At 33.3% G+C, this 11868-nt stretch overlaps 1 protein-coding gene across 1 annotated transcript in view; it reads right to left on the bottom strand.

The window, feature by feature from the left end:
• Positions 1-6408: 6408 nt before the first annotated feature.
• LOC127854882 (ADP-ribosylation factor-like protein 5B) overlaps positions 6409-11868 on the bottom strand; it is a 32631-nt gene continuing 27171 nt past the window's right edge. The window contains exon 6 of the mRNA XM_052389989.1: positions 6409-11632. Coding sequence (XP_052245949.1) covers positions 11584-11632 — 49 coding nt within the window. The 3' untranslated portion in view covers positions 6409-11583. The remainder of the gene's footprint in view (positions 11633-11868) is intronic.

Below are 11868 nucleotides of genomic sequence, written 5' to 3'. Positions count from 1 at the left end.
AAACCAATCAACCTGTGGAGAAGGAATAATTTCATGGGTTCTGTTGGCAACTGGCTGAAAAATATATACCTCCATTAGAATAAAAATGTGTTTTGCAATTTACAATTGTTATTAGGAAAATCAACTAATCTTTGTTGCATCTTTTGCCTGAATATTATTCCCCCAAGTCACTCTTTAATGGTTAAATTCCTAATGTTCATCAAACTCAAAAGTGTTGTTGATTTGTCTTAGCAAAATTACTTGTAGAAACTTAAGTTTGTATCTAAATAAATTTGCCGTGCTCTGAGAAAAGGGGGTTTCATGCATGTGCATAGTGTTGTCCCAGATTAGCCTGTGCAGACGACACAGGCTAATCAGGGACAACAGTTTCCGCTTTTACAATATTTTTCATTTTAAGAAAGTCTATTCCTAGCAAAAATCCAGTTTAGGTGGAAAGAGTTGTCCCTGATTAGCCTGTGCTGACTGCACAGGCTAATCTGGGATGACACTTTATGCACATGCATTAAACCCCCTTTTCACAGAACGTGGCTCATATTTAAATGAATTTGAAAGTTATCATTAGGTTTTAGTTGACTGATTTTGATTTTATATGATTATATGTAAGAAACGACCATTACATACACACTGACAGATACAATTTTATTCTTTCTGAAATGGTTAAACTTCAAAATTAAGTTTCATAATAACATGATATCAAGAGATCTCCTTAAAATTATGACAAATACACAAGATTTACTTACAGATACACTAGTCAAGTCATTTAAGATTTATAATTTATTCCAATATACACTGCCTTTTATGTACATTATATTTCGACTCCATCATAAAATCTACCAACATTATTTAAAATTTAATAAACATTATATATTTTTAAGTGGGTTTGATTAAAAAGATCCCTTTAAAAGTATATTTCATTATTTACTGTAAAGTCAGTATATTTGGTTTGTGTGTTTTTTTAGCATGCATAGGTTACATATAACACTAAAAGAAATATTTACTGATAATTAGAATATTACTATTGATTTTCAAACCAAAAAAGTATAAGTCACATGAGACAGAAAAGATATAAGACTTAAAATTAAATATTAGCAGAATCAATGATTCATTAAAATAACAATCAATGTTTGGTATAATCAACGGTGGAGCGCTTTCAAGTTTGTGTATGAATAACAAATATTTGTAATTGCCTGTTTATTTTATCATATTAAGATTGAATTAATGCGGAATAACAGTTTTTCAATCTAAGAAATACAATAATTTATTCTACATAAACCTTAATCCATACACATAAATAAGGCCAATTGGTTAGAAGACTGACTAAGCTATATTGGAGAATATAAACAAATATTGAAAATGAATGAAAACTGATACGTAATAATTTACAACCTCTAATAGTTAACATTTACAGAATGCAATCTTAGTGCCAGGCCTATCAAAGTACTCCAGCAGTTTTTGACAACATGATGCATTATATGCATTATAAAAACATAGAGTTAAACATTATAAAACTTAAAAATAAAAAGAACAAGAATATTGTCATGCAATATGGTCCCCTACCGGTGAAACTCCACCATTGTCAGAATTTTTTATTTGTTGCCTAGCAACCAGAATTTTTGACATAGGAACAAAATGAATTGACGTGCATAATCTTCATATTGCCATCTATCCATGTTTCAGGTTTCGTGAAAAAATATTAAGAACTTTTTAAGTTATCGCAGGATCCAGAAAAGTGTGACAGACAGACAAACCAGAAGTCCCCTCCGGTTTCACCGGTAGGGGACAATAAGCAAATAGAATTCAACTGTTGAAATTATCAATGTATAATGCAAGTATACCTTCAAAACTTTAAAGTTGTGTGGCCAGATTCCACAACAAAGTTATTGAACAATGAATAACAATAAAATTGATCACATTTTGCCATAAGATATTGACTGTAATCATTATAAATATAAATATAAAATAATAAATGTTATTAATTTTTTAAATTAATTTATCACATTTTAACAGGTGTAATTTCATTACCTAAGTGGAAAAAAGCCACTCAAACTTGAATCGCTGCACAGTAGTAGCACTTAGGACCACAATATAATGAATTAATTAAATATATTGATCACATTTTAAAAGGCGTAATTTCTTCAGCCAAGGGAAAAAAAGCCACTCAAACTTGAGACGCTGTACAATACTAACCCATAGGACTGCCATACAGCACAGGTTAGACTGAAATCTGAAACCACATGGATGCAGTATCAAACATAATCATCAAGTCAACAGCCCATGTTCTGTTATGAATCTTTCAATAAGCCTTTATTTCGTGACACAATGGACACAGACGTCGTCAATATGGAGGTGCGATTCGCAGATTGTTTTCAAACAGGATAGGATTTCGAACAATTACTTTGATGACATTTTAGCCCCGATCATGGATCTGCAATTAGAAGCATTATGCTTGAGCAAGCGGCAAATTATGGAGTTTTTATTTACCAAGTAGAATATTATGGCCCTATAGCTGCACAAGTTCTCAATCTAATTCTCCAGACTCCAATTATTGACCAACGTGATTATTAAATAAGAGCTTTGAATATCACTATTTATGTCTTTAGGATCACCTTTTAGCATTTAACCTTTAAATGTCAATGTTGTGGGGCCCATGGTCCGGTATTCCCTAGCCCTTGAGTGAATTCTGTACTCAAGTTGCCCTTCAGTGAAATTGCGAAATAAAATAATGCTTTCCAGTGAAATTTTGACATAAAATAATGCTTTCCAGTGAAATCGTGATATAAAATAATGCTTTCCAGTGAAATCTTGAAATAAACTCGTGCTTTCCATTTGCAAAATTCTATATTATCAATTTAAGCAACACTTATTAACATATTAGTAATATGTAAACGTTAACGGCATTTATTTGAATGTTAAAAGAAAAATAAGCAGATTTACAGGTATATAAATAATAATAAATTTGAGAAACTACCATAAGGTTTCCCTTAAAAGCTTTGCATTATACAGGTTCAGTTTGTTTATTACTTGGCGGAGTATCAGGCTTTGTTTATAAGCCTTGCACTGGGAAAACTGGGCTAAATGCATGTGCGTAGTGTTGTCCAAGAGTAGCCTGTGCAATTTTGCAGGCTAATCAGGGACAACACTTTACGCTTTTATGGAATTTTTCATTTATAGGAAGTCTCCTCTAAACCAGTTTAGGAAAAAAGTGTGACTAGCCTGTGCAGACTAACATGCATTAAGCCCAGTTTTCCCAGAACGAGGCTCAACTATTCTTTACACTTGCTAAGACAAATAAAACAGTTGTTACTTAGCAGTTGCATTCATTTGGATTTTCATCTTCATGTTTAAGTCTATTCTTGAGGTCAATAAGGAACTTCTATATCAATATATCATGTAAAACAAGAGCACCGCCTTGCGGGTGCAGACCGCTCATCTATTTTTCTTTTTAAAGGTGTAGGGACCAATCTCAATTTCCATTACAAAGGAGGGAGAGATGGAAAGGAGAGGGGTGTATAGTGTGGGGGTGTGGTCATTTATTACATTATCTTCCAAAACTGCAAAAAAAAGGCCAAAAAAAAGTAATTTTTTTTTGGGGGGGGGGGGGGGGGTGGGATTCTTGGGTGGGATGGGATTCTTGGGTGGGATGGTTGGACTGTATTTTAAAAATAAAATAATAAAAATAAATATTTGTGTTTTTTTACCATGTTTGAAAAAAACAAGAGATGTGTTTGTCAGAAACACAATGCCCCCTATTGCACCGCTTTGAATTTTTTTTTTTTTTTTTTTTTTACCTTTGACCTTGAAGGATGACCTTGACCTTGAACTTCCACCACTCAAAATGTGCAGCTTTATGAGAACACCGCTTTGAATTAATTTTTTTGACCTTTGACCTTGAAGGATGACCTTGACCTTGAAGGACGACCTTGACCTTGAACTTCCACCACTCAAAATGTGCAGCTTCATGATAACACAGCTTTGAAATTAAAAAATAAATAATTGACCTTTGACCTTGAATGATGACCTTGACCTTGAAAGATGACCTTGACCTTGAACTTCCACCACTCAAAATGTGCAGCTTCATGATAACGCCGCTTTTAATTTTTAGATATGATTTTTGACCTTTAACCTTGAAGGATGACCTTGACCTTGAAGAATGACCTTGACCTTGAACTTCCACTATTCAAAATGTGCAGCTTCATCAGAACGCCGCTTTGATTTTTTTTTTTAACTTTGACCTTGAAGGATGACCTTGACCTTGAAGGATGACCTTGACCTTGAACTTCCACCACTCAAAATGTGCAGCTTCATGAGAACGCCGCTTTGAATTTTTTTATTTATTTTTTTACCTTGAAATATGACCTTGAACTTGAACTTCAACCACTCAAAATGTGCAGCTTCATGAGATACATGTGCATGCCAAATATCAAGTTGCTATCTTCAATATTAAAAAAGTTATGGCCAATGTTAAAGTTTTCGGACGGACAGACGCCATATATTTGACATTTGACCTCGAAGGATAACCTTGACCTTCATCTTTCACAACTCAAAATGTTCAGCTCCATGAGATACACATGCATGCCAAATATCAAGTTGCTATCTTCAATATTGAACAAGTAATGGCCAATGTTAAAATTTTCGGACGGACAGACACCATAAATTTGACCTTTGACCTTGAAGGATGACCTTGACCTTTGACCACTCAAAATGTGCAGCTCCATATGATACACATGCATGCCAAATATCAAGTTGCTATCTTCAAAAGTGAAAAAGTTATGGCCTATGTTAAAGTTTTTTTTCGACCGACGGACAGACTGACTGACATACTGATGGACAGTTCAACTGCTTTATGCCACCCTACCGGGGGCATAAAAGTTATTTTTTTGGGGGGTGGGTGGGGGGGGGGGGGTATAGTGTGAGGGTGTGGTGGTCATTTATTAGATAATTTTTAATTAAAATGGTTTAGATGGAGTCTATTGTGGTATGTCAGGTAAGAGTTGTTTTGTCAAAGTATCAATCAAATCTAATCATAAATAAAGAAGTTATGGCAATTTTAGCAAAATTTAATAATTTGACCTTGAGAGTCAAGGTCATTCAAAGGTCAAGGTAAAATTCAACTTGCCAGGTACAGTACCCTCATGATAGCATGGAAGTATTTGAAGTTTAAAAGTAATAGCCTTGATACTTTAGAAGTAAAGTGGATCTAAACACAAAATGTAACCATATATTTTCAAAGTTACCAAGTAAAAAAAGGCCATAATTCCGTAAAAATGACAACCAGAGTTATGCAACTTATCCTTTACTGTCCCCTTATGATAGTTTGCAAGTGTTCCAAGTATGAAAGCAATATCTATGATACTTTAGGGGTAAAGTGGACCAAAACACAAAACTTAACCAAATTTTCAAGTATAAAGGGCCCATTATTCCGTCAAAATGCCTGTCAGAGTTACATAACTTTGCCTGCACAGTCCCCTTACGATACGTAGTTAGTAAGTGTTGCAAGTATAAAAGCAATAGCTTTGATACTTTAGGAAAAAAGTGGACCTAAACACAAAACTAAACCAAATTTTCAATTTTCTAAGTATAAAAAGGGCACATAATTCTGTAAAAATTCCAGTCAGAGTTACATAACTTTGCCTGCACAGTCCCCTTATGATAGTTAGTAAGTGTTGCAAGTATGAAAGCAATAGCTTTGATACTTAAGGAATAAAATGGACCTAAACACAAAACTTAACCAAAATTTTAAATTTTGTAAGTAGAAAAAGGGCACATAATTCTGTCAAAATGCAAGCCAGAGTTATCTAACTTTGCATACCTAGTCCCCTCATGATAGTTAGTAAGTGTACCAAGTTTGAATGCAATAGCATTGATACTTTATGAGAAAAGTGGACCTAAACGCAAAACTTAACCGGACGCCGACGCCAAGGTGATGACAATAGCTCATATTTTATTTTCAAAAAATAGATGAGCTAAAAAACGATCTACACGCTAAGTAAAAAAAAAACCATTTTAAGTAAATGGGCCGCCCTCTGTAACAAGGGGGTTTAATGCATGTGCGTAGTGTCGTCCCTAATAAGCCTGTGCAGTCCACATGGGCTAATCAAAGAAAACACTTTCCGCCTAACTTTGATTTTTGCTAAGACGAAAATATCTTAAAACGAAAAATACCATAAAAGCAGAAAGAGCCGTCCCTGATTAGGCTAATCTGGGACAACACTAAACGCACATGCATTAAGCCCCTATTTCACAGAGGGCGGCCGATATATATCCTAACTAATCAATATCATGAATGTAAGACAATTTTAACAATATGTAGTAATATTCACCCAAATTGTTTGCTGTCATACAAGAAGTTTTCAAAGCTATAACATAACCCACTAAATATAGTCAAATAAAAAAACGTTAACAATAAAATTCCTTTGTTTATTGACTTTATTCACAAATATACATTTAGTTCATTTCTTTTTTATAAAACATGTCAACAAAACATCATCATAAGCACATGTTTAACAATACTCATGTCTCTTCACATTTTTGACAACACAACACTCTTAAAATCAACTTTCTTTTTACATTGTCTTGCCATCCAATCATAATTACAAATAAAAACATCAATCCTAAAAATTGGTGAACACAATCCTAGGCAAAAAGTTAAGTGAACCACCAGAATAAATGTTTTCATAAATATATATCAATAAATTAAAATATTTGCTAAATACAAAGAAATTACATTTAAAAAAACTTTCACATATTTTTCTGTAACACATACCTGTTTGTTGTACATGAGACACATTGTAAAAGCATTAAGTCACAAAATCCTGGGCATACAATGAAGCACTTTAAATTAGAAACACCTGCTTTGAATGCCGTGAGTAAAAGTGCATTTAACATTTTAACTAGCACAAATCTTCAAATCAATTGAAGCAATTAAAAACAAGAGCACCGCATAACGGGTGCCACCGCATAACGGGTGCCACGCTCGGCTGCGAAAGCTTGTCAGAATATTTTTTATTTTTTTTAGAAGTCACAGTGACCTTGACCTTTGACCTAGTGACCCAAAATGGGTGTGGCGTGTAGAACTCATCAAGGTGCATCTACATATAAAGTTTCAAAGTTGTCGGTGGAAGCACTTTGATTTTAGAGGCAATGTTAAGGTTTTTGTTAAAATTTTATATAAGAGGTCAGTGACCTTGACCTTTGACCTAGTGACCCAAACATGGGTGTGGCATGTAGAACTCATCAAGATGCAACTACATATGAAGTTTCAAAGTTGTAGGTTGAAGCACTTTGATTTTAGAGCCTATGTTAAAGTTTGATATTAGAGGTCACAGTGACCTTGACCTTTGACCTAGTTACCCCAAAATGGGTGTGGCTTGTAGAACTCATCAAGGTGCATCTACATATGAAGTTTCAAAGTTGTAGGTGGAAGCACTTTGATTTTAGAGCTAATGTTAAGGTTTTAGCACGACGCCTACGGCGGACGTCGGCGGCGGACGAGCTGGCTGTGACAAAAGCTCGGGTTTTCTCCAAAAACAGCCTATAAACCAGGCTCTGGGAAAACAGGGCTTCATAGTGTAGTGCCCAGTATCTCAGATATGACTGTGCACTCCGCACAGGCTAATAAGGGACAAAACTTAAGCACTTTTATGGAATTTTTCATTTAAAGGAAGTCTCTTGTAAACAAAAATCCTGTCTAGGTGGAAAGCATTGTCTCTGATTAGCTTATGGGGACTGCACCAGCTAATCTGGGGCAACACTTCACCCACATGCAATTAGACTGGTTTTCCCAGAGTGCATGCATTAAGACTTGTTTTCACAGAGTGCATGCATTAAGACTGGTTTTCCAAGAGTGCAGCTCATGTATATGATTCTGGAAGAAAAAGGCATGTATAAATAAAAACTCTGAAAAAGCATCCTATTATATTTTGACATGAGTGGAAAAGAAGCTTACACTTAAAATGCGCAGTTAGTTATTTACTGAGGGAAAAATATTTTTAAACATACTTGTTATATGAGAAAAAAAAACATTACAGAAAAACAGTTATTATCGTTCATCATTATGTTCCCATGTGAGTCATTTTGTTCAAAACAATGGACAAGGCTGAATAATAATAACAAAAGCACATTAACATACTGGCCAAAATCATTGAGAATTTAAAGTAAAATTTTTACTACTTTTTTTACAGGATTTTCACCACACATTCTGGTCCAAACACAATAAATGTACGTAATTTATATATCACAAAGAAACAGTCATTCAGAAAAAGAACACCTGGTCCTTTGGTGAAACAAATAAGAATGTTTTCAATTTAAGATTTTTATAAATAAAAAATATCAATATAATATACTGAAAGAATGAATTTATAAAGAAGTACTAAACTGAATAATGAAGAAGATTATTTGGTGAACATGGCAAAGAAATATTGAGCACAGGTGGCAGGAAAACTGAAACAGAACTGTCCATTACTTTTCATATTGGCAATATTTAAAGACAGAATAGCACTTGCTTCGTGCCAAAACACCTCTGGCATAAATTGATTTTACATAGTGTGTGCACAACTAAAAGTTCTACAAAAACTACAAACCCAGTTACAGTTTTGTTAATGATCAATCCAATAAGAATTTTAATTAGTGAGTAAATTATGTTGTGGTTGTTTTTCAATGGAAAAATATAATTCAAGGTTTTATATTAACCTCTTTCAGTATATTTATTGTATTTCATCACACATTCAAATTGAATACATATGATAAATTTAAGTATATTTTTATAGCAAGACTCCACATTACATTAGCCTTTAACACAGAAACTAATAAAATGATTCCATTTTTAATGTCAGTGTCTGAATTTATTACCATAAATTATTGAAAATCTCAGCCAGTGAGTAAAATCTTGAAAAAGGAAAAAAAACAACACTTTCATTTCCCATAAAAAAATAATGGTGAAACAGGAGTATTTTCATTGGCTGTTCTATGAAGATTAAGATAAAGTTTCGGTCGAAATGTAGAGACAGACCACTTTGACAGTTTGATGTTTTAAATTCATATTCTCTTTATAATATACAGTTTATACATGTATGTGAAAAAGATTTAAAGTCGAAGTCAAAACACTCAACTCAAAAGTGACTTAGTCAAATATAACTAGTAAAATAAATCTAACCTAGCAATAAAACGTTTAAGCTTTTAAGTTTAAGGTTTCATTCACCAACATTTTCCACATTTTCACAGGGCTACAACACAGATGTCAACATGTACTTAAAATGTACGCAGTTATAACACTTTCAGCAATATCACCTTCTATACATTCAGATTTTTATATCAAGTCACACAAAAGTGGGCACAAACAACAAATAAATTTGTGTAAACGGACTGTAACACATTGGAAAAATGAGTAAAATATATTTTAAACAAGAGCACCGCAAAACGGGTGCCAACGCTCGGCTGCGGGTGCAGTTTTCAATAAATGAAAGTTTGTCAGATTTTTTTTAAGAGGTCACAGTGATCTTGACCTTTGACCTAGTGACCCAAAATGGGTGTGGCATGTAGAACTCATCAAGGTGCATCTAATATATGAAGTTTCAAAGTTGTAGGTGGAAGCACTTTGATTTTAGTGCCAAATGTCAAGATTTTAGCAAGACGCGGACGGCAGACGACGAGCTGGCTATGACAATACCTCGGGTTTTATTCGAAAACAGACGAGCTAAAAATCTGGCGAAGTTTGAGCTTAACATGTCAAGCAGTTAAAGAGAAGTTAAAAATACAGTATTCTAAGATTACAATTCATGTGTGGAAAAACAGACTAAAAAGAGCCATTATTCTGCCAAAACTTGTCACCATGAACAATCATTAACTTCCAATCATCTACACAATAAGGTCATTCAGCTATTAAAGTTTTAATAAAATCTACTCAAAAATTTAAGAGGAGATACACATTTTGGGACAATATATTTTATAGTGGTAAAACCCACAAAGGGCAATAATTCTTCAAAACTTGTCTCACAAGATAATTTCTGTCTTAAAGATTAACTTCTCATTTAGGTCATCAGTGTGTTTTTTTCACCATTTTGGGAAAGGGGTCGGGTCCCTTTGGATTGGGATAAATCGTTGCGTTTTGACTTAAATTGGGAAATAAGTGTTCTTGTTGTTTTGCTAAAAAAAATAATTGAGTATAAGTGTTTTCAATATTACATTTACTCAGGTTCAACTTATGGAGCTGAATGGGAGATGACCAAAACTTTTTTTTTGGAAACCATCAATTGAGAATTTTAAGGTCCCATTCGGGACCCAGTATATACTTTTTCCTTTTTTCTGGCACCAAATTTTAAACAAAAAAACTAGTCATTTAATTTACTTTTGTCTGTAACTAGCAACCACCTTAATTGAATATGCATTAATCACACATTATGTATTTCATTTCATGTTGAAAATGGAAAAGTAAAGCACCATTGGCGAAGACATAGAATGACATATAAAATTACATTATATCATGGAAAATATTAATATATATTTTCATCAATAAAATGTAACAACAATGGGGGGTAACTCTTGTACTTCATAACAATACAATTGTGAGTTGTGTCCCTTCTAGAAAATGCCTACCACATGTACGCATGTGTATCTAAATAAATATAATTATTTTTAAGCATATAGTCAACTTAGATTTAAATTTGATAGGAAAATAAGTCTTCACAACACTATGTTATTGCTCTACCATATAAAAAAAAATCACGAGACTTTTGAATTATTTTACTCAAGACTTCAAAACAATACATTTTTACACAAAACAATACTGCTTAAACTAAAAAAGCCCCCAATAACTGCAGGACCTTCCAGACACAAGAATTGTGTAACATGTATTATTGGTGTGATTTTAATGACAATGAGACTTACAACTTCAACATAAAAATACTACAATACAATTTAAAATACATTTGTATTGCTTCATCCAACAGACATTCCACTATTTGGTATTTAGAGCTAAAAATGTAACACCCTGTTTAAACATCATTTAAACAACACTTTCCACTTTAATAAATAAACATTTTCAAGAAATCCTATTTTAATTATATTTAATCTGTCAATAAAAACAAAAAATAAAATATTCTTCAAATGGCTTTATTTAGACTACTTCAGAACTTAAAGGTTTGAAAAGCAAAACTTAGTATAACTCTGGTCTTGATTTTTTCATATACTGGTAAATAAAATATTTTATTAAAATATCTCATTGGTACAGATCCATTCTTCATCTACAAGGCCATGCATCTTTCATGACACTTTTACTATAAATAGCCATCAATCAAAACATAGCTGACATTTCAATTCTTATAAAAAAAGAAAATCACAATGATTTCGTTTTGGTACCTCAAAGAGTGTAATGCAGCCTTGATTCAAAGGCAGCATGCAACTAAATTAACTTTCCAACAGCAACTTGTTTATGCTTGCCTTTTCACTGAGTCCGATCAGCTGACCTTTGCTGCCACAGTGATGAAAAATTCCTGAGTCTGTGCCACAGGCTCAACAAAATCAAGATTTCACATCCAACATGTACGACAACCACTACTGTAAGTCAATTATAATACTAATTTCCTCAAATCATCGTCTCTTCAAGTTATTGGTAATCCATTCGAGTCCCTGATATAAACTGAAATAAAGAAAATGACAGAGAATAATTATTACATCAAAAGCAATGTACATGATTAATGCATCTCATCAGAAAAATAAATTGATCCCTTGTACACACAGGAGGGATTTCCGTATTTTTTTATATTTTTTTTATATATACCGGTATGCTATAATAGAGCATAAAAAAATTAAAATATACGGGATTCCCTCCTGCGCTTGTACAAGCACTTAACACAATATTTAACCCTTTTTACC

This window comes from Dreissena polymorpha, chromosome 13 (assembly GCF_020536995.1).
Source record: "Dreissena polymorpha isolate Duluth1 chromosome 13, UMN_Dpol_1.0, whole genome shotgun sequence".
NCBI classification, from domain to species: Eukaryota; Metazoa; Mollusca; class Bivalvia; order Myida; family Dreissenidae; genus Dreissena; species Dreissena polymorpha.
The sequence above is the reverse complement of the archived record's forward strand: the minus strand, read 5'-3'. Positions and strand labels throughout refer to the sequence as shown.